This window comes from Micropterus salmoides, unplaced genomic scaffold (genome assembly GCF_014851395.1).
Source record: "Micropterus salmoides isolate LMB-PRFRI ecotype aquatic unplaced genomic scaffold, ASM1485139v1 Ms_hic_scaffold_16, whole genome shotgun sequence".
Lineage (NCBI taxonomy): Eukaryota > Metazoa > Chordata > Actinopteri > Centrarchiformes > Centrarchidae > Micropterus > Micropterus salmoides.
Window position 1 is genome coordinate 1851126 of NW_024040707.1, and position 23475 is coordinate 1874600.

The window sequence follows — 23475 nt, forward strand, 5'->3', positions numbered from 1 at the left end:
AGATGTTTGGTGTGGTCGGATCAAACCAACAGGCAACAAAATAAAAAGCTTAGCACTCAGTGTGCGCTGTAGAGTTGGAGGCGCTGGCCCCTGCAAGTTCAAATGCAAAACCTCTACAAGGTCCCATAACTTCCTTCTTTTGCTATATTTAAATCTCACATCAGCAATTTACATGTTTCCTGTCACTGAAGCACCGTACTTCATGCCATCTTCACATGCATCTACTTCTGCAGTTTACCTTTATTCATTTACTGACACTTTTATCCAAAGCGACTTACAATTGCTATACATGTCAGAGGTCGCACGCCTCTGGAGCTACGAGGGGTTAAGTGTCTTGCTCAGGGACACAATGGTGTCTCAGTGGATTCGAACCCAGGTCTCTCACACCAAAGGCATGTGTCTTATCCACTGCACCATCACAGTTTGAAAATGAACCCAAAAAAGACAAAACCTCTGGAAGTTGATCTGTGCATTCATTCTCACTGTGAAATACTACTACAAAACAAAAACTTGGTGAAAGAGGAGGTCAATAATGTGTTTACAGTCAAATGTTGTGTGTGTTACCACAATAGAAGAATTACTAGGTCCAGGTCTAAGGGCCTCAGTGTGCTTCAAATGATTTGTTGTCTGACCACGTCTAGACTCACAGGGGTGACTTTAGCCTAAATAAGATCTGACGCTGAGCTGTTGGTAAGTGGTGAGCATTTCTTGATCTATTAGGACAAATAAGTCTGGGAGATTTCTGGTAAATTTTAGATCCTTTAAATATTTCTGAAACCTATAAGTATGGTCCTTTTGTAAAGAAAGACAAGCAAAGCTGCAACCTCTGGTTCTGAAAAGTGAAGCCAGTGCTGACGTGCCATTAAACCTGAATTCCCAGCAGTTTGACCTTCAGTAGCTCGTCAGTTGGATCAGACCACACAGGCCTGCCTTTGCTCCCCATGTGCACCACTGAGCCTTGGCCATCCATGACCCTGTACTGACTATTATGATTATGACCAGCAGGTGGTCATAATGTTATGGCTGACTGGTGTATACACACACACATATATAAAATATTTATTTCTATTATTCTTCTCTCAGATCTGAGATGGGATGGCAGTCATCTGGACAGATGACTCACTTCCCGTTCATCTGCAACACCCCCAACAGATTTATTTAAAAAACAACAACCAGGAAATCAATGTTTCCTGTCGGTGCATGTTCAGAGGGTAGAAGCTGCAGCTGTTTCCAGCTCTACATCAGAGATGCAGTCCTTACTGACTAAACTAGTTTCTGGGAAGCTCAGCACCTACGCTGTAATCATTCTGATGTTTACCTACAGTATTTTGCTTGACAGGGATTTTCCGTGTACTTGCAAACCACAAGTAAATGACTGCAATTTATACATAGGTCTGCCTGTTGTTTTTATATTTCTGTTAATACTCTGGACAGACAGGTCATTTCAGAGAGTCTGTAGATACCAGCGTTCAGGTGCATTCGGATGCTGTGGCAGTTTTTTGGGTTATTCCTTGCGTAAGATTGTTAAAGCAGCTTTAGTCGGTGTGCTTTGGGTTGCTTTTGTGTTAATTGAAGCAGACTGGTATGTTTGCTGTAAGAATTATAGCACTGAACAGATAGACTTAGCCTGCAAAGCCAAGGAGAATAATCTCACTGAAGGGGAGCGAGTCTCCGTCGCTGAACTGAAAAGCAAGTCCAGGGTGAGTGTTTCCAGCATGTCAGTGTTTTACTTTTTATTTCACTGTGCTCTTGTTTTGATCAGCTTGCAGTGTCTTAATGAAATGACAGCAAGAACACAGAACTGCTGTTATAATATAACCAACTTTTTTCTATTTCAGGCTATTGGTGGCTCTCTACTGCTTTGTATAATTTTTGTGGCATCCATTATGCCACTGTATAGATGGAGTAAATGCTGTGAAGACTCTGAAAAATACTTTAAGAATGAAAAACGATTGTTGGTGGAGAAGGAAAACGCACTGAAAGAGATTCTGAAGGAAGTAGCAAAAGAAGAGATGAATAAAGTCAAGGAGGAAATACGAAGTGGACGATGGAACAATGTTGCTGAAGTACTGATTAAAACATCTGCTGGGGAGCAACGAACAGAGAACCAGGTAAAGAATCAAAAATAATATTTTCATTCAGTTTGTCTGAAGGTAATAAGAAGTTGTGAGCAGGTGGTGTTTAGATTCTAGTAGACAGAAGGTCGGATTGTGTTTATGTATCAGCTGTTTCCTACAAAGTTCTGCTACCCAATCTGTAAGAAGATTAGATTTTGTGCATGTGGTGTCCTGAACGTCGTGTGTGGTTCTGTGTGTCTGTCTTCCTGATTAAAAGGTTTTGTGTCAACAGGATGTACAGGGTGCTGTACGATTTTTAAAACTGAAGGGTGTAGGACATAACGTGAAAGAAGGGGACCACAATGTGACCCCCATTTATGTTATATTAAAAATGATGGCAGGATGGTTTAAACATGTATTTCCTTAGTTTATCTTTTGTTGAAAGGCTTTAATGATATGAATCACTTTGTTATGGCCTGTGTTTGAAAGGGTGGTTACCACACATAAAACTTGCTGGATTTTTCTGTCACCTCTGACGGCCAGTTTGCCTAATCCTATGTACCAACATGCAGCTGTCATGTTATTGCCGTGAGTCTCTGTTTCATATTGTACTACAGATATATAATGGATTTATTCTTCAGCTGTGTTAAAGTGCAACCTTCAGGACTCTTGCCTGAAAAAAACAGCGTCTTGGTCTCTTTAAACCAGTTGCTAGCAATGTGATGTCGCTACTTAATGAATGAGCGCTGCTACTAAAATTTCACATGATCGTTAATGATTTTCGGCACGGTAACACTCAACGCATGGCTGTCTCTCTCTCCTCATTCTTCAAAGGACGAGCGAATGTAAGAGAGAGCAGCAGAAAGTGACAGTGAAAGTTAACAGAGGATTAGATCAGCATTGAGTTGTCAGGTTACAGTACAGTAAGGTGGCTGGGAAGGCTCTAAGGAGGAATTATTTTTTTAAGGACTACTTTCGCATTACCTCGCAATACTTTTCTTCATCCGTTACTTCTGAGCTAGCTGTGTATGCTCAACTGCTCTCAGCACAACACTCCAGTAGCCTATGGATCAACTTATTGAATTTTACTTTGAACCGAGCATTTCCTATATTGATATAGCCTAGTACTACTGCTCAATAGTCATATATATGTATACTACGGGTGCTGTGATCATTCCGGAGGAGAGGAAAGAGAGCCGGGATAGAGCAATGCTGGCCTAGCTTAGACTTAAGGCTGCTCCTGGTAAATGTCCAGTCTTGAGGAAATGGGACTACATACTTGCCATGCTGCCAAACACCGGGAAATTGAATGTCCTGGAGCATGCAGTATTCTGTTAGAGCGCAAGGCTCCAGCGAGATGAGGGGAGGCTGCTCCCTGTTTACATCGGTGATGCTTGTTGCTTAAACAGTCAAAGTGGAGGGACACTGTTTCCTACATATCAGACTTTCAGACTGATTATTTTGTCTTTAATACAGATTATGCTGAGTCATTAATAAATTAATCATGAAAAAAGGTTATGATAACCGATTATTTTTCCATGAGTCCACTATGTTATTATAACTACATACTATACTATATTATATAATTATATAAGATGAGTAGGCACATGGCTCAATACATGGACAGGGCCCAGAAGGGAATGGGAAGTAATACCAGGGGAGCCAAGCACCAGCTACTGGTTTGATAGGGCAGTCACTGGAGACTGCAAGACCAGGCAGACCAACCTGTGCACCACCTGGATTGACTACAAGAAAGCCCACGACTCAATGCCACATACATGGATACTGGAATGCTTGGAAATGTACAAGATCAACAGGACACTAATAGCCTTCATCAAGAACTCAATGGGGCTGTGGAAAACAAGTCTGGAAGCCAACTCAAAGCCAATTGCACAAGTCACCATCAAGTGCGGCATATACCAAGGTGATGCACTATCCCCGCAGCTGTTCTGCATAGGCCTGAACCCCCTCAGCCAGATCATCACAAAGACTGGCTTCCGAAGTGGAACAACCATCAGTCACCTCCTCTACATGGATGACATCAAGCTGTATGCAAGAAATGAGCGAGACGTCGACTCACTGATCCACTCTACCAGGATCTACAGCTACGACATTGGAATGTCGTTCAGACTGAACAAGTATGGTCGCATGGTATCAAAAAGAGGGAAGATGATCAGAACCGAGGGGATAGAACTGATGTTCAAGACAGCTACAAAAACCTTGGGGTAATGGAAACCATGAGGAGGCAGCAAGGATACCATCAGATACCCCACTGGTATAGTAGACAGGCCAAAGGAGGAGATAGAGGCTACTGACATCAAGACATGAAAGCTCCTCACAATGCATGGAGGTTTCACCCCAAATCCAGCACCCTGAGACTGTACACCAAGTGTAGCGAGGGAGGCAGAGGACTAGTGAGTGTCAAGACCACTGTCCAGGATGAAACGACGAAGATCCAGGAGTACATCAGGAAGATGGCCCCCAAAGATGAAGGGCTTAGTGAATACCTCAGGCAGCAGAAACCTGAGGATGAGGACAAGGAAGATGAAGAACCTTCATGGAGGGACAAGCCGCTGCACGGCATGTACCACAGACAAATAGAAGAAGTGGCTGATATCAAGAAATCCTACCAGTGGCTGGAAAAGGCTGGACTGAAGGACAGCACAGAAGCACTAATCATGGCGGCACAAGAACATGCAGGCAGGAAGTGCGTACATGGAGGAACATCTGCCATGAGTATGGGCTGGAAGTCCCAGGGTCAAAATGGAAGACACCTCCTAAGGTAGTTGAGAATGACCGAGTTAAGATCCTGTGGGACTTCAAGATCCAGACTGACAAACTGGTGATGGCTAACCAAAACTGGGAGAGTTGCTACAGCAGATTCCAGGTAAAACATCAGAGATCTCTGTCCAGAAGAGTGCAGTCCTAGGAACAGCTGAGATACTGCGCAGAACCCTCAAACTCCCAGGCCTCTGGTAGAGGGATGAGAGGGGGATTTTTTTTATTTTTATGTAAGAGACTATTCCAGAAGAAACCTAAATTACTATGTAGCCGCTGAAACCAGCTGAGCATACACAGCTAGCTTAGAAGTAATGAAAGAAGAAAAGTATTGTGAGGGGACGCAAAAGTAGACCTAAAAAAAGAATCCTCTTGTGAGCCTTTGGAGGCTCCAGAGTACTCTACATCTTTGTAGTTGACCACGGAGGAGCTGATGTTAGTAACGTTAAATCAGAATCAGAATCAGAAAGAGCTTTATTGCCAAGTAGTGTTCTACACATACGTGGAATATGGATTAGACAATGCAAGTTATATAAGAATAATAAAAGCATAGAGAAAGATTATACAACTATTTGCAGAGACAAGACGTGTTGCAACGGAGGGTCATTTTGCCATAATTTCTGATGGAGACGGACTTCTTTTTGCAACCAGAAGAGTCGCCCCCTGCTGGCTGTTCAGTAGACTTCCAGGCAGGTTTCAGGGACTTCTGCATTGGATTCACATCTCAGAACGGAAGCCTCCTGCTTAGTGTCAACCTCTATACTAATGTCACTTAGGTTCCTTCAGCATGTAGAGTGATGGGGAAACTGGGCCATCCTCTAGTGATTTAAGTAGAGGTGTGTAGTTTAGCCATCCCAGATATTTAATATTCCAAGACTTTAGCAGTGTGGTAGTTAGAAGTTGGAAGTCAGAAAGTTGTTGGCTGACATCATGCTTCAAGTCAATTTCATTGACACCTACTGCAGGAAGGATACATTGTTTATTCTGTTAAATTCACTCCCTGTGCTTTTACAATTTTCATCTGGATTTTTGATACTTTATCACTTCACAACTTTGGTCCAGACAGGAGAGCAGCCGGAGAAGCAGCCGGAGCAGCAGCCGGAGAAGCAGCCGGAGCAGCAGCCGGAGAAGCAGCCGGAGCAGCAGCCGGAGAAGCAGCCGGAGAAGCAGCCGGAGAAGCAGCCGGAACAGCAGCCGGAGAAGCAGCCGGTAAAGCAGCCGGAGAAGCAGCCGGAACAGCAGCCGGAGAAGCAGCCGGTAAAGCAGCCGGAGAAGCAGCCGGAGAAGCAGCCGGAACAGCAGCCGGAGAAGCAGCCGGAGAAGCAGCCGGAACAGCAGCCGGAGAAGCAGCCGGTAAAGCAGCCGGTAAAGCAGCCTTTAAAGCATCCGGTAAAGCAGCCGGTAAAGCAGCCTTTAAAGCATCCGGTAAAGCAGCCGGTAAAGCAGCCTTTAAAGCAGCCGGTAAAGCAGCCGGTAAAGCAGCCTTTAAAGCAGCCGGTAAAGCAGCCTTTAAAGCAGCCGGTAAAGCAGCCGGTAAAGCAGCCTTTAAAGCAGCCGGTAAAGCAGCCGGTAAAGCAGCCTTTAAAGCAGCCGGTAAAGCAGCCTTTAAAGCAGCCGGTAAAGCAGCCGGTAAAGCAGCCTTTAAAGCAGCCGGTAAAGCAGCCGGTAAAGCAGCCTTTAAAGCAGCCGGTAAAGCAGCCTTTAAAGCAGCCGGTAAAGCAGCCGGTAAAGCAGCCTTTAAAGCAGCAAGAGAAGCCATGATAACACAGGTTTGTTTCTGAGCTAACCAGTCAGCTAATCAGCTTGCTCACCATAATATCAGCTGACCATCATTATCTTTATCAACACAGTTTCCTACAAGTTTAGAAGAGCAGCTCAAACTGAGAAAGGGAAGTAGTTTTATTTAGAGATCACTTTAATAGAAAACTATTTGTTACATGGTGGGCAGCAACAGAACACAGGGGAAAGAGTGAGACAGAAGAAAAACTAAAGAAAGAATGGATAAGAACAGCAGTATTGTCCACATTTGGGCTTCAATCCTTTTCATTTTGATTGTATTGTCTTTGCAGGTGGAAAGCATCGAAATGGATGAGGTAAATACATCCACACATATCTGTCAAAATAATCAATACATGGTAAACTGTGGGGGACTTTTGATGTTGCAGTAGAACTGGTCCTACTTTAAAATGATGTGAGCCAACATTCAAGACAGAAACTCATCAACTAGGACAAACTGACCAAGGAATAAATGATCTGGGCTGGTTTATAGAGAGTGACTGATGAGGAAAGTGAGAACAGCTGAGCAGGTAAAAAAGTCTGAGGGCAAAACATTCTCACTCCCGACTCGTCACATGTGGACGCTTGGTGAAGACCCCTTGGTGTCCCTTTAGTTTACGTTTTTCGCTGTGCAGGGCCCCACGGTCAACTTAGCAATGATAAATATGAAATGGATGTAAAATTAAAAGGAAGGGTCCTGGGGAACAGCTGGAGAGGAGGGACAAAGAGACAGCCTTCACTTCTTGATCTTACTGTGGATCAATCAATAATCCTCGTTGCTAATGATCAACATGATCAACATGATCTATCTGTAACGTCCTCCTCTCATGTTGTCGCCCTGCAGCTGTTCTTGTCTGTTCTTTGTTGGTCATGGTGCTGTTGTTAGGTCATGGTGGAAGTCCTCCCTCCCTGATCTCTCTGAGCTCAGCTTGGTGTGTCATTATGAGGAGAGACAGGATTAAAACATTCACACCAAATATTACCTCTGTACTTATTCTGTGATCTGTTCCAGGTGAGACTCTGACTGACGTTCTGTTTTTCTAACAGGGGGACAAACTTCTGTCGAAGGAGGAGCCAGGTCCATCAAGCGACCCATAAATGCTGGCAGACTTTGATGGTTTACACAACAAAGTGTTGAGAAATTCTGCTGAGCTTTAATCTGTAACTGAACTGTTTATCAGGGACGCAGCTGCAGCTTCTTTGCTTTTCTGATTCATACTGACCTTTTTAATATTATAGTTTTATATTTCTGTGTTCAGCCTTCAGAGTTCTGTTGAAGTTAATCTGATGCTGTAAATAAATGTTGACATTAGGAGGATGGTGGGGAGGCCAAGAATGAGTTCTCCTGATGCTCCTTAAACTAAACTACCCTGAAAGGACCAGGTCTGAAGGACGGAGAGATTCAGAGACTGAAAAGATGGAACTCTGCTCTGAGCACTGAGGAGAGCTTCCTGTTGCAGAAACTCCTGTCTGTGAAACCAGCTGTTTAATGTTGACCTGAAGAAAAAAAGAGAACTTCACCTTCCTGTTTGCTCTGTTGTGTTTGACTTTGTATCAACCTGTTAATCAGTTTTACTATGTTTATTATTATAGATGTAGTTAAGTTTGCTGGTCATTAACCAGGTTCAGCTGTCTGGACGTAGGAACAGTAAGATAAGAATAAGTTTTACTTTGTAGGAGCTTCTGCTTTGTGCTTTTACTTAATAAAACCAAATAGATGGTTTTGATCTATTGAAAGACATTTTTCTCCTTTTCTGCTTCTTCAGCTGAGCCTCAGGTTTCTTCAGCAGCTCTTCAGTGAGGCCCCTCATATTCTACAGTTCTCTAATAAAGACAGAAATGCTGATCTGCGTCCCTGAAGAGAGCGACGAGCATTAAAGGCGTCAGTAGGCAGAGTTTCCTTTAATTCTCTATCAGATACTAAAAGCTTTAGGAGGAGAGAGACCTCTGACACATGCTGACCCCCCAGGCCTTTGTTACCACACTGTTGGTTTCATTATATTAATGAAGTGAGGATTTAAAGAGCTCAGAGTGAAGACTAAAGAACTGGATCTGATTCAAGCCAAGAAGGAGGACAGAAAGTGTGCTGTTACCCCAAAGGAAACACACAAACATTACATTATGTACATTATTACACACATACTAATAACTACCACACAAACAGATGAATGGATCCATGCAGCCATGAATAACTGAGAAATGGTTGATCACCAGTGGGATCAGGTGATGGATAACTTTGATTGACAGAACAACTTCATGACCATGGAGGTCAAGCCATCATAACATGTTCCTATGCCCCCCCCCCCAAATAATAATGAGAAGAATAATTATTAGATTTAGATTTTTTTTTAAGTGCAGACATATACTCAATAAAGAGAAGCAAGAATATCAATAAATGCTATAGAAATATATAATTTGTATTTATTAGCTTAAAATAAACCTTCTGGTTACTTCCTCTGCTTCATAATTGAAATCGGGACGGGTGTGTAGTAAGACCCACCCACTTTTTAAGACCAATGATATTGGACCCACTTGCTTTACTGTCTGTAATTTAGCCCATCTGTTTGTTCACCTTTTAAAGCATTGTCAATCAAATCCATTCCATTTAAGGAATGCACTAATAAATTAAACTCCCTTCTACAGCTGTCACTTTCACACTGCTGCTTCTTTAAATCCAGATAAGTCCATATAAGTTAACCTCCATTCCTTGTTTTCACTGCTCGCGCCTGCCGCCACACAGTGAGGTAAGAAAAGCATACTAGCATACCTGCTGCTCAGGTGTGTCTTTGTACTCACATGAGCAGCATTGAATTACATTTACACTGTGTTGTTATAACACCTATAACACAGTTATATGACATTTTTGCTAGGCTAGCTAGCTACATCAATGTTAACACTAATCAATCAGAGTTAGCAGCTCCTTGAATCCTGGTCATTGAGAGAAGCTAGCTGTGGTACCAGTGCCAAATCTTATTCAATAATGGACTGGATAAACTTATTGCTTTCTCATGTGTGCTGACTCAGCAGGGATGATATTAAATGAGAAAGCTGATCTACAGGAGAAACAGATCTGAAAGCAACACCAGAACGACTGAGAGCTGCACTCACTTCAGTTCTGTTGAGTTTCAGATTTTGAATTGTCACGTGCCACCTGAGTTTGTGTTTCCCTTTGCATAAATAAAAACATTTCCACCAAAAATCAATGCAGAAATATTGTTTAAAACCTCAAGATTTTCGGGAGAGGACCCCCAGAACGCCCCCCAACTAACAGATTTCAGGATTAATGATAGAGACTCGATTGTCATTGTATACAAAATGCAACGAAATGCAGTTAACAGCAAAACATTGAACTTAGCATAAAGCTGCTAAGTTCAATGTTTTGCTGTAAAACAGTAAATAGCAAGCAATAAGCAATGAGGAAGCAATATTATTATTATTATTATTATATCTTTTTTTGCTTCCATGTAAAATTATAGTAACTTCTGTTCAACAGAGGAGAACTGGTAGAACAAAGTATGTCTGTTGCTTTGTATTAACATCTGAGCTTCTTCACTGGTTGTTGACTTAAGTGGAGTTCTAATAGAGTAACAAAAGATGCGAGTGCAAAGATTTTGCACAAGTGACACATACCCTGAGGGCTGAGCCCCCCCTGTCTTTCAATCCTAGTGACGTCCCTGTTCATGACTCTTTTTAAAATGTATTAAGACAAATTAAATTCAGCTGTAGTTAAAATGTGTTGTTTGTAGAGAGATGTGTGGAGAATTCTTTGTCAGCACTGACACCATGTGGTCACCAACACGCACTGCATCACTCCTTGTGTGTGTGTGTGTGTGTGTGTGTACCTGCAGACCTGAGATTCATCCAGTAATATAGACTTGCAGTATATATAGTAGATAATTTCAAGTACAAACATGTAGACACAGTAACAGTATTTTTTTTTAATCCCTGAGTAGTGTCTGCAGGCAGCCTGTATGTAACTAGAAACTGACAGCAGATTCCCAGAATCCCTCTGAGCAGCAGTGACAGCGTGTCACGTATCCAGACGCCACTGGAGGCCGCTGCTGCTTCAGCTTTTACTCCAAATATCAATCAGGGGAATTCCTCCAGTTCTGTGCTTCAGTTCAGGGAAGAGGATTTCTACTTTTCCTCCTCTTCAGTTCATATTTAAATGTTAAATTTTTTCACTGGAGAGAGAGATTTATACCAATTTATACATTTCCCTCTCTCACACACGCCAACGCACAAACACACACATAGCAGTCCACTACTTGCCCCAGATGTCTGTGATATTCAATCGCCTGAAAAATGCCATCAAAGACTATTGCTCAAGGAGACACCGCAGTTCCACCCATTATGGTATTATTAAAGTGTACTGCTTGTCGCCGGCACACAGTAGCAAACATATTATCATTTGTAGCGCTGTACTAATTGGAGGATGCATCAAAAAGCCAATAATACTAAACAAATAAGCTTACATTATAATGAAAAATACATTATTGATACACTGTGATTCAAAATAATGGTTGTTGATAAATTAATTTGAGACCCCCACAGATGCATGATTTTACTGCTTCCATGGGAGCTCAGAGCCTCCTTATGGGAGCTGAGCTCCCACTGGCTCCCACGTCACTTGAACCCTGAACCCCACAGAAGTTAAATAGCTGGGACTCTCTTCCAGTCAGTCAGAGCTGAAGAAGTGTCTTAGATGAGAGATGAAACGTCTTCAGTTTACCTTGATTTGATCCCACCTCTGATAAAATCATCAGCAGTTTGTTTTTCTTTTACAAAGTGTGTATCAGACATTTGCACACATACGCATGGACACACCTGTCCCTGTTCCTCCCCTGAGAGAAAGTGCCCTTTAACTGGGGTGATTTTTTTAATTTATAAATTAATATAAAAAATTAAAAAATAAATCCCCCTATCACCCCTTGCAGGGTGGTATGTGTCATCCTCAAGCTCAGGTCCTCTACCAGAGGCCTGGGAGTTTGAGGGTTCTGCGCAGTATCTTAGCTGTTCCTAGGACTGCACTCTTCTGGACAGAGACCTCTGATGTTTTACCTGGAATCTGCTGTAGCAACTCTCCCAGTTTGGGGGTCACAGCCCCCAGTTCTCCGATCACCACTGTTGCTGTTACTTTCTACATCTTTTCTAGCTCCTCTTTCAGCCCTTGGTATTTCTCAAGCTTCTCGTGTTCCTTCTTCTTGATGTTTCTGTCTCTTGGGATCGTCACATCTGTCACTGCAGCCTTCTTCTGCTGTCTGTCGATCAACACGATGTCTGGTTGGTTAGCCATCACCAGTTTGTCAGTCTGGATCTTGAAGTCCCACAGGATCTTAGCTCGGTCATTCTCAACTACCTTAGGAGGTGTTTTCCATTTTGACCCTGGGACTTCCAGCCCATACTCATGGCAGATGTTCCTGGTCACTATGGCAGCTACCTGGTAATGGCGTTCCATGTACTCACTTCCTGCCTGCATCTTACACCCTGCTGTTATGTGCTGTACTGTCTCAGGGGCATCATTGCACTGTCTGCACCTGTATTTTTCAGGACCTGCCTTACTCTCTGTAGGTATTTGGCCTCTTCATGGTTTCCGTTTCCGCAGCCCGAGGTTCTTGTAGCTGTCCTGAACATCTGCGATGTGTCCTTGTGGTAGTTCAATCCCCTCAGGTCTGATCATTTTCCCTCTTTTTGATACCATGCGACCACATTTGTCCAGTCCGAATAACATTCCAATGTCATTGCTGTAGATCCTGGTAGTGTGGATCAGTGAGTCCATGTCTCGCTCATTTCTTGCATACAGCTTGATGTCATCCATGTAGAGGAGGTGATTGATGGTTGTTCCACTTCGGAACCGGTATCTGTAGCCAGTCTTTGTGATGATCTGGCTGAGGGGGTTCAGGCCTATGCAGAACAGCAGCGGGGATAGTGCATCGCCTTGGTATATGCCGCACTTGATGGTGACTTGTGCAATTGGCTTTGAGTTGGCTTCCAGACTTGTTTTCCACAGCCCCATTGAGTTCTTGATGAAGGCTGTGACGAGGTGGGTTTGCTCACCACTTGTCCCATACAGGCCATGACCTTCTAGTTTATACGTTTATGTTTTTTGGTAATTTGCCATAGCTTGTGTAAAACTGCACCACTTACTATTCTGGGTTGTTTGTGTTTGTATTATGTTACAGGCGAGTGCAAAGCATATGGTAAGTTAGAGTAAACACATATTCATGAGTTAGTTTCAGCACAATTTTATTAGGTTGCAAGTTTAAACTTGGTTTAATTGTTTTCTTGTGTTAATACTCACAATTGTTTGTTCCTTTGTTCAGTTCCACCATGCAGGATAATTGTTTGGGGAGGGGCCGGCCTAAGCATTTCCTGTTTTATAGGAATAGGGTGGTCATGGATGACGTCACCGGGCCAAACCAAGTAGAGGGTTTTCTTTCTTTATAGGAATGTTTCTTTTGGTTGTTTTTGATTATTATGAATAAATGTGTGAATAACCCTGACCTGTTTTCTAGGCAGTGGGAGCAGAGTGAACTGATAACGAAGTTCCAAATATTAAGAGATTTCTAGGTATAGATATTGTGGAGTAGATCAACCTGCATCAGAATGGGATGGGCTGAAGCAGTTGGGTGTGAATTGACCACCCTATATAAACAGGGGGTTTGAAGTTTGATGCGTTATTTTTCTTTTGTTATTTTGGATTGAATTATCCATGTACTGCCGACCATGGTCAATAAAATAATCACTTCTGCAAACATATGATGTTGGAGTCTGCCTACCTACCACCTTCCTAGCCACTCTGGCCAAGCTACACCACAAAGGCTATTAGTGTCCTGCTGATCTTGTACATTTCCAAGCATTCCAGTATCCATGTATGTGGCATTGAGTTGTAGGCTTTCTTTTAGTCAATCCAGGTGGTGCACAGAATGGTCTGCCTGGTCTTGCAGTCTCGAGTGACCGCTCTATCAACCAGTAGCTGGTGCTTGGCTCCCCTGGTATTACTGCCCATTCCCTTCTGGGCCCTGTCCATGTATTGAGCCATGTGCCTACTCATCTTAGCCGCTATGATGCCTGACAGGAGCATCCATGTTGTGCAGAGGCAGGTTATTGGCCGGTAGTTGGATGGGATTGTTCCCTTCTGGGGGTCCTTCATGATCAGGACTGTCCGTCCTTGGGTTAACCATTCTGGGTGGGTCCCATCCATTAGCAGTTGGTTCATTTGTGTTGCTAGGTGTTCAAGGAGTGCAGTTAGTTTCTTCAGCCAGTAGGTGTGGATCATGTCAGGGCCTGGTGCTGTCCAGATCTTCATGCCTGCCACTCTTTCTTGGATGTCTGCCATTGTAATGGTTACTGGATCTTGTTCTGGGAGATTGCTGTGATTCTTCATGTTGCCTTGATCTTGGCTCTAGCCTTCTCCTCCATGGGGGGTAATGCTCTTTACCCTCCATCAGCTCATTGGTCTCGGTTATGGCTTTAATAGGGATAGTATGTAGTGCTGCATTCACATCTTCTAGCAGACTTTCAGAGGGTAATTTGTCACTTAGCCTTGGCAATCTTGGTCATTGTACTTGGGGGTCCAGCTTGGTCATGATCTTCAATCGTTGAGTGAATCTGTGCCGTAAGGGCTTGTTGTCTCTCTGAGTGTGGGGATGATGATGATAACATCTCCCCGCTTACCTGTCGTCCTGGCTCGCTCTTGCCTTTTTGCATATAACCTCTCTCACCAGGATTGCTTGTATAGTAGCATTGCATCAGATCCATATTTTCTGCTCTAGTCCATGAATGTCTTGTTACAGACATTATAGATATATATATATAGTTATAGATATAGATATAAATAGTTTTTCCACTGGTGTTTTTGGGGGCGTGTTGGAGTAGCCGCTTGGCGAGCGTTATATCAGGCACATTTAGACGTCAAAGGGATGAAAGGGAAGCAGCTGGACTACAAACGAGATGTTTTCAGTCAGCTCAGAGCAGAGTTTTCTGTGGGAGATGGGAACTCCCTTTGGGCTTTTTCACTTTGCAAACCTGTTACATGCACAAAAAGATATACAATTCAATAAAGGAGAGGGGAAAAGCCAAAAAGCAGAATATGAGCTATTTAAAACAAAGACTAAATGTGTATTTTGGAAGTGTAAAAGAAGCCATTGAAGCAAAATAGTTTTAGCCACACAAAATTACAACTCATGTTTACTTTCATTGTATCATCTTCATTACATCAAATCGTCGCCAAAGTGTTTTCGCGGCACGTTTATCAAGTGCAAGACACAAATCAGACACATAAATATCAAAAGTGTTTTCAGTTTTAGTTTTAAAACAGAAAAACAAAAAAAGACGTTTGTTTTTGTTTTCTGTTTATTAGTTTTGTCCGATTCAGTTTGGAAACAAAATAAGATCCATTCTATTAGTTTGTTATATGCTAATCGATCTTTACATGATACAGACAGTGTCAAATGTGAAACTAAATCCTTCTCACCATTAATGTGTGTGTGTGTGTGTGTGTGTCCGTGAATACTAATCACCATGGTCTCTGTGTGAACTAATTGCGTGAGTGTGAGGGAATTAAAATAAATTGGTAAGGAATAAATAATCATGAGAGGAGCTCTTTTTTCCACTTGAGCTTCTGCCCACAAATTATCTGTGATCAAACCAACAGGTCGGTACCTTCAGTGACAAACAAAAAGCTTTGCACACAGTGTGCACTGTAGAGTTGGAGCTGCTGGCACATGCAAGATAAAATGCATCCACCACACACACCACAAGGTATCTTTGCGCAGGCCAATAATTTCCTTCTTCTGCTACATGTAAATCTTACTCAGCAGTTTACATGTATCCTATACTGTAAAACTGTACTTCATAACATCTTTAGTGTAAAGAAACAGAACACAAGGCAAGGCAAGATGAGTTTATTTGGGTATCATAATGAAGTGGAAATTGATTCATTAAAGTATTAAAACAGACTAAACAGAAAATTAAATGAAATGAATTGATCAATCAAAGTCTTATTCTGAAAAGAGCCTGGCTGTAATGTTTATGTAAACACATTAGTGACCTCATCTTTCACAAAGTCTGTTGTATATGGATGAATGATGGTAAATTGTTTGAGTTTTCTCTGCTGAATATAAAAAATTTCAACCGTGTTCATTACGTGGGTTTTATTAGGTCTTAGTGCTGCATTTGATACCATTGACCATCATATCCTTTTACAGACTGGAACATTTCATTGGCATTAAATGAACCGCTCTAAGCTGGTTTAAGTCCTATTTATCAGAATTTTTTTATTCATGTTAACGATGAGTACTCCATGCACACCAAAGTTAGTCATGGAGTTCCACAAAGATCTGTCCTCGGACCAATCCTCTTCACTTTATATATGCTTCCTTTAGGCAATATTATCAGGAAACACTCCATAAACTTTCATTGTTATGCAGATGATACTCAGTTATATCTATCGATCAAACAAGATGAAGCTCATCAGTTAGCTAAACTTCAAATGTGCCTTCAGGATAACAAAGACAAAAAATTCCCCGAGCACAGCAACACAATGAGGTGCTGGTAGATAGCAGGATAAATCAAAAACAAACTACCGCACACTGATCTGACTTACTACTTTATTTGTGAGCAACGCGTTTCGCCCATTGCTTCTTCAAGGCTCAGACAGTGAAATTACAAAAGCAGGTGTGTTAAGTAGATCCTGTGCAGGTCATGTGACAAGCACAATCCATGCATAACCTGACTCCCACAAAAACAGTATCTTATACAAAGTGTTATAATAACAATATACATACCCCATTTAAAAAAAATATTACCAGACCTCATAAATATAAGGGAAAAAAGCCTGAATAGTTTTGCAGATAGTTATATTTATCGATCAAGCAAGATGAAACTCATCAGTTAGCTAAACTTCAAATGTACGTTCAGTCTTCTTCTGGAGTTGGTCCCCGGGCCCTGCACAGTGGCGGCCCACTGCTCCCTTAGGGGATGGGTTAAAAGCAGAAATGTATGAATTTATGTGACAATGTGGTTTACCTTTCCTTACCTTAGTAATGAACTATGGGAGAGTTTAAAGGTGGAACTTTTCTGTGATGAAACAGTGACGGGAAGGACTTCCTGTTATGGTGTGTTGCTGAGTGTACACACTTTAGAGCAGCTTCAACTTTAGTGACAGAAAGCAGGAAAGTCATTTTTATAAATTATAGCCAGCAGGTGAACCCATGTTGATAGATAGCACCTGAGCTGTGACAATGAAGACGCAAACAGACAGTGAAATTCCAGAATAATATCCAGAGGGTAATAATCCAGGAACACAAGGCAAGAAACAATGAACCTGCAAAGAGTGAAAGACAGACAACTATTTAAAGACAGAGGTGGGGTGAGGATAACGAGACACAGGTGATCCACATCCAACAATCAGTGAACAAAGAGACAGGAAGACAAACAAGACAACAACACCAGGGACAGCACAACTACAAAGTAAAACAGGAAACACTAACTAACTAACACCCCAAGAAGACTTGGTGTTGAGGTGGACTCCTTCATGCTGTACAGCAGGTCCAAGGCGAGCTGAAAGTGGTTAGTAACTCATTACAAGTTACACAAACCTTTTAGATTCCTTTTAAAACTGTACTTGCTTTGCTAGCACAGCTGTAGGGTTAGCCGGTCGACACACCCCAGAGCGTCTCATACAGACGCATCTGGGAGCATCTCATAGAGACGCTGACCTTTAGCATCAAATAACTACACTTTGTCACTTTTTCTGAAAGCGTTGGTATCGGTTGCCCTGAAATGAGAACGGTGTGTCAGGGACTAGCAGCAAAACACCACTCTCCCTCTCCGAGCTTCCTCAGCATCGTATCCGATGACACCATGGTTGAGGATGCTATGCCTTTCCCATCAGCCCTCTCAGAGGACAAGGTTGTAGCACATCCTTCTTCTTTGAGGTTTTCCAGCTACTGACATCCATGATGTTCATCCCTTCATCCCACCTCAGTGTCACAGTTCATTTTTAAACTCTTTCCAGTCCTTAAAAACTAAATAACCATTCCCTTCATGGAACAGAGTCTCCACATTTTAACCCTTTTAACCTTGTCCTCCAGCTGCTCTGTTTTCCACAGGGTGTCATGATTTCTTGTCTTTCCTGTGTCTATCCCAGTCTCAGCCTCATGGCATAGATCACAAAGACCCGTTGGCTGTTTCCCTTTATGAACAGTGTACTGTTAAGGTTGTCATCCACATATTCTCATCCTGCTTATTTCCCCTATTTTTGCATTGAGTAAAAGAAAGTTTGGTTGGCTGCACGTCCATCGCAAGATAACAACAGATACAGGCAACAATAATAAGCTAGGCAGCAAGTATGATTTTATTTATATAGCACCAAATCACAACAACAGTTATCTCAGAGCGCTTTGCATAAAGAGCAGGTCTAGACCGTACTCTATGATGTTATTTACAGAAGCCCAACAGTTCCCACCAAGAGCAGCACTAGGAGACAGAGGCAGAGGTCTCCATGTAGAGACATAAATCACAAGAAAATGAATTGTATTAAACAGAAATACCTAAATTAGAGATCAACATGCAAAGCGTGGCTGCGCACTCAACAATGTTAAAAAAAACGAAGGAACTTGTCCTCCGAGTTAGGCTTGGGCACTATCAAAGTATTACAGTACACCAGGGTATTCAAATACAAAATCAGTAATCACGATTTGACTTTCAGTACCGTCAAAAATATAGATGCTGTTCTGTCCAATAAACTGAAATGGAGATGCAGTATAGAGCTGATGTACTGTAGTGTCCGACCTCGATGTCGGCAAAAACTGTTGGACATCATCTACAACCCCATAACCCCCTTCACTTTACCAGCAGCTGATCAATAACACTCACACTGGAGCTTTAGCTGCAGCCTTTATTCTCTGACAGACTCTAACCTGCACTGAGCATTTACTAAACTAAAGCTAAACTTCCCTGCTCACCTGCTGCTCGCTCTGTCTCACTCAGTGGTGAACAAGAGAAACACCTCAGCACCTGTTTGGGAGGATTTTGGGTTCGGTCCCATTGATAAAGGTGGTATCAGCCAACAGGACGAAGCTGCGTGCACATCATCTCCGTTCAGCCAACTGATGACGGGCTCTTATTCTGTATCTGTTCATTATTCTATGGGCCATAACTATTTAAAGCCAGTAAGACTTGTCTAAGTCCGGTAAAATGCTATATCAGACAAACACTGTAGGCTAGACATTGACTTACATGCCACAGCGACTTCTTTCATCCTCAGCTTTATTACTTTACTTGAGTTGGTTTGTCAAATGGTATTCTTTCAGATTTACGGTACTCTACCCCCCACTAAATTTTAGTGAGATGAAAGGAAAACAGGAAAAGCCTGGTTTCCTGTAGGTATATTCAGAGGTTACCAGCAGCAGCTCTCAGCAGATGCAAACTTTGCAACCAAAGATGAAGAACATTTTCCCAAAGCTCGCTCTCAAACCGCTCAGCAGCTACGTCGCAATCATTGTGATTTTTATCCACAATAATGTGCTTGAAAAAAATTTGGAGTGCTCGTGCAGAAAACAAACTCGTGACTGCAACGTCTACATGGGTCTGCCGTTTTTTATCATGTTTTTTTTACAGCTCGGGGTGGACAAGACCTTTCGGAGGACCTGGAGGTACACATGCAAGTTTTTCTGGGTTTTATTGTATCACATTATCAAGGCAGCTTTCATCGGTCTGCTGTGGGTTGTATCTGTGTTAATCGATGGGCACTGGTATGTTTGCTGTCGAAATGATCAGTCTGACAAACAGAAATATTTAGCCTGCAAAGACAAGAGTGAAATCACAGCAGAGGAAAAACAAATCATCGCTGAACTGAAGAACGAGTCCTGGGTGAGTTTCTCTGGTTTTCTACGCATCATGCCAGTCACTGTGATATTCCTTTATTTTATGAACGATAATAATGCTGTACTACGTGGAGATTTATGGACGTCACAAGATAATTATCTTATTTAAGATGATGTGATAATTACGCTTCAAGATAATTCTATAACATCGGAAGAAGCGTCTAACAGCAACTTCACAGTAGCGTGTACATGCACTGTGTATAGTAGGTAGGTTATGATCTCAAATGTTGTGATTGTTGCACCTAACATGCACAGGATGTGGTGGTACGATTAGTTGGCTGATGGCTGTGGAAAACACATAGAAATGAGGCTTTGTGGGAAATGAAATATGTGAATGTTCCATCAGCCTGAGACCTCAAGGGAACAAACTAATATCCTTGCCGTTTCTCAGTTTTCTGTTCTTTGTCGTCTCTTTTCCAGATGATTGGCATCTCTATACTCCTTGGTGCCCTTTTGTTGGCTGCCTTAATGTCATTATTTGGAAAGAAATGCTGTAAGGACTCAGCGTGCTGCAACAGAAAAACCTCATACCTCAAAGTGATTTTGGAAGAAGAGAAAGATGTGCTGAAAGAGATTCTGACAAAAGCAGCGAAAGAAACGTTGACTGAAGCAGTCGAGAGCAAATTACGCAGCGAACAGTGGGAGGGCTGTTTTGATGTGGCTAAAGATCTGATTAAAGATGATTCCACTCGGCCGACACTTAAAGCAAAGAAGCAGGTAAATAATCAACAGGAACATAAATCAAAATGAAAACAAAACACCTCACATACAGGGACCACCTTATGATCTAACAGGAAATGAATAATAATAATATTAATTAATACAAGCATTCCCATCTGGACATCTGCGACTTCCAGTCAGAAAACACATGGTTAACATTGCGAAATGGTCGCAGTTTGGTCATGTTTAAGAAAAGATCATGGTTCGGTTAAAAGAAGTACATTAATTATGTAAGTTAAGTTACATAACTAATGTTAGTTGTGTATATTATGTGCGTTAAGTAGCTTAACTAAAGCTAAAAAGAAGTTAACGTTGTCTATTAGTTCCACACGGGAACTCTGGGTCTCCGGGGGAAAAGTCCGGTGTTTGTTTGGACTTTGTCCCTCTTTAAAAAACTTTACAGTGGCCTTAAAAAGTGACACCAAGGGGTCTTGACCAAACGTCAGAAACAAAGCTTTTAGCAGATCATGTGTAGTTCTACACATTGATCCCTTTTAATTCAAAAACCCGTAAACACAAGGAAACATGAAACAGAATAAAAAGAAAAAGAACAAATGGATAATAACAACAGAATTCATCTTTTGTCATTTAAATTCAGGAGCAGCAGCAACATCCAGAGCAACAACAGGATCAGCAACAGGAGCAACTCAGGTCTGTTTCTGAGCTAACGAGTCTGCTAATTATTATATGATTTACAATTTTAGAAGAGCTCAAACTGTTGAAGTTAATCATATGTTGAGATCGTTTTTATACAAACCTACGTTTGTTACATGGTGGGCAGCAACACATCATCGTGGTAAACAGTGTGTAAAATGTGTTGGTGTTGCAGAAGAACTGATCCCACCCAGCCAAGCCGTCCTGAAGCAGCAGCAGGGGAACAGGTAAAGAACCTACACCTGTTGGATATTCTGCTCTGTTGTTGGGAAGGTACACCAACGCAGTCCAACCTTTCCTATGTGGTATTTGTAGTATTTTTAAACACAATACACATTATCGAGAGTACTTCACAGGCTCAGTACCCAACAGAGAGTTTTTATCTATATATATATACACACACACATTTGCATGAGTGTGAGGTAAACAATGTTGCCAAAGCAGAAATTTTCATGTAAACAGTAAGAAAATAAATATGTACAGTATCTCACAAAAGTGAGTCTACCCCTCACATTTTTATTAATATTTGATTATATCTTTTCATGTTTCAACACTGAAGAAATGACACTTTGCTACAGTGTAAAGTAGTGAGTCTACAGCTTGTATAACAGTGTAAATCTGCTGTCCCCTCAAAATAACACAATGGGTAATTGGGGCCAATTTGGACATTTTCACTTAGGGGTGTCGTCACTTTTGTTGCCAGCAGTTTAGACATTAATGACTAAACTGAATGTGTGATGTCTTATTTTGAGGGGACAGCAGATTTACACTGTTATACAAGCTGTACACTCACTACTTTACACTGTAGCTAAGTGTCATTTCTTCAGTGTTGAAACATGAAAAGATAGAATCACATATTTACAGAAACTTGAGGGGAGGACTCACTCTTGTAAGACACTGTACATATATTTGATTACTGTTTATATGCAAATTTCTGCTTTGGCAACATTGTTTACCTCACACACATGCCAATAAAGCTAAATGAAATGACTTCATTGTTCATTATGTGGTCCAACACTTTCTTTCTTTCTCAAACCAACACTCAGCATCCAAATACTTGCCTCACACTCCACAAAGAGAGACCACAATTCTGCCCTTTATGTTATTATATTATAATGTTATAATTTTACACTCTGCTCGCTAGATTATGATATGCAGCACTCATTGGATGATGCATCATAAAGCCAATAATAAAACAAACAAGCAGCAGTCAATACAGAGTATATTACACTAACAGACACAACTGAGTTCATGTTCATGGGTTGCGCGGTCTCAACCTGCACTGAGAACTGGAGGTTTTCAGGCCATGATGGCTGGGAGCGGCAGAACCAGAGCCGAGCGAGCGGCAAGGAAACCACGCTCAGCTGCCTTCCAGTTTTCAGTAAATTAAAACGTGTATATCACCAAATGTGAACCTGTACGTTATTATAATTCTATATTCACATTATAAATTCTGTTCCTTTGTGTTTCCTCCTAACAGGATATTCCGCTTTTGTCAATGAAGTCAGGTTCCTCAAACCAGCAGTGAAGATGGTCTACGATGGTTTCATTTACACAACATGCTGTTGCTGTAAACTTGTAACATTTATCATTTATTTGCTTCAATTAATTGCATTGATGTTTCTATTGTGATTTATATTTTCTATATTATAAAAGCTTTTAACTCCAAGTATATTTTCCTCATTTCTGTTTACTTTAGCAAGTTTCAGTCTCTTATCTCAGATTAAAAATGCTCCTAGGAGAAAAAGACAGCACATCTTGCTGAGCAATACGTGTCACCATACCAAAACCCGAGGACACACACACACACACACACACACACACACACACACACACACACACACACACACACACACACACACACACACACCCAGTGTCAGAAGATGTGCTGAAATGTAAGTGGGAAGATGGAGGCTAATCCATAACATTACTTTTAAGTGGGGATTGAATAGGATGTACTGTATAACTTATATAAATCATATATATCAATCTCACTGAATGTAATTCAGTTACTGTTAATGCTATGCTGTCCAAATTATATTTTGATGCTTTGGCAGCATTTGTCCTGAAACTTTGGCACCAATAAAGCTCCTTAATCATGTTCCTGCTGATCCACCGACTTTTTTTTCGTCTGCAAGTACAGGAAATTTTACCAAACACTTCTCACCAGCAAAAGGAACCAAGAAGAAAGTATCTAAAAATATGAAGTTCACATTTCCATTTATTTCAAATAAGCAAATCCGTGTCTGTGAAGGTTCTCAGAGGTCCAGCTCACAGTTATCCTATGAAGGTTAAAATAAAGAGCAACTGAACTGAGATGAAGATGCTCAAAAATGTTCGGCCTCTCACGTGGTAGTGTTCTTCAGTTCTGACGGATTGGCAGGGAGTCCCAGCTATTTAACTTCTGTGGGGTTGTTGGTAAGATGATCAACTCCACTTGGTCCGTCAGTGCGCAGAATCAAAATCAGAACTGGGGTTATTGCCAGGCATATTTTCACACAAGAAGAATTTTCCTTGGTATATATTGGTGCTTACCAGAACACATGGACATAAATATAGAAATATATGTAGAAATGTAGAAAAAGTAAAGAGATAACAAA

At 41.6% G+C, this 23475-nt stretch overlaps 1 protein-coding gene and 1 long non-coding RNA gene across 3 annotated transcripts; both read left to right on the forward strand.

Annotated features, from left to right (window-relative positions):
- The first annotated feature begins 1106 nt into the window (after positions 1-1106).
- On the forward strand, positions 1107-22976 carry LOC119906226. Of its 2 annotated transcripts, none has more exons than XM_038723789.1 (5): positions 1107-1700; positions 1839-2111; positions 20820-20872; positions 21051-21102; positions 22356-22976. In XM_038723789.1, exons 1-5 carry the CDS (start codon positions 1248-1250, stop codon positions 22401-22403), a joined length of 879 nt encoding a protein of 292 aa, XP_038579717.1. In that variant the 5' UTR covers positions 1107-1247; the 3' UTR covers positions 22404-22976. The 2 variants fall into 2 exon arrangements, with proteins under 2 accessions (XP_038579717.1, XP_038579719.1); XM_038723791.1 differs by lacking the exons at positions 1107-1700; positions 1839-2111 and adding exons at positions 19046-19487; positions 19922-20218.
- Positions 6464-8352, forward strand: LOC119906227. Its single transcript, XR_005444948.1, has 3 exons — positions 6464-6604; positions 6905-6928; positions 7659-8352. It is a non-coding gene; the product is annotated as an uncharacterized LOC119906227 (long non-coding RNA).
- Positions 22977-23475: the final 499 nt, after the last annotated feature.

Bases quoted from the DNA above. Each gene is read 5' to 3' on its own strand.
- LOC119906226 (XM_038723789.1), top strand. From the start codon at position 1,248: ATGCAGTCCTTACTGACTAAACTAGTTTCTGGGAAGCTCAGCACCTAC. The intron at 1,701-1,838 runs GTGAGTGTTTCC...TTTCTATTTCAG, and splicing joins AACTGAAAAGCAAGTCCAGG to GCTATTGGTGGCTCTCTACT. The intron at 20,873-21,050 runs GTCTGTTTCTGA...TTGGTGTTGCAG, and splicing joins CAGCAACAGGAGCAACTCAG to AAGAACTGATCCCACCCAGC.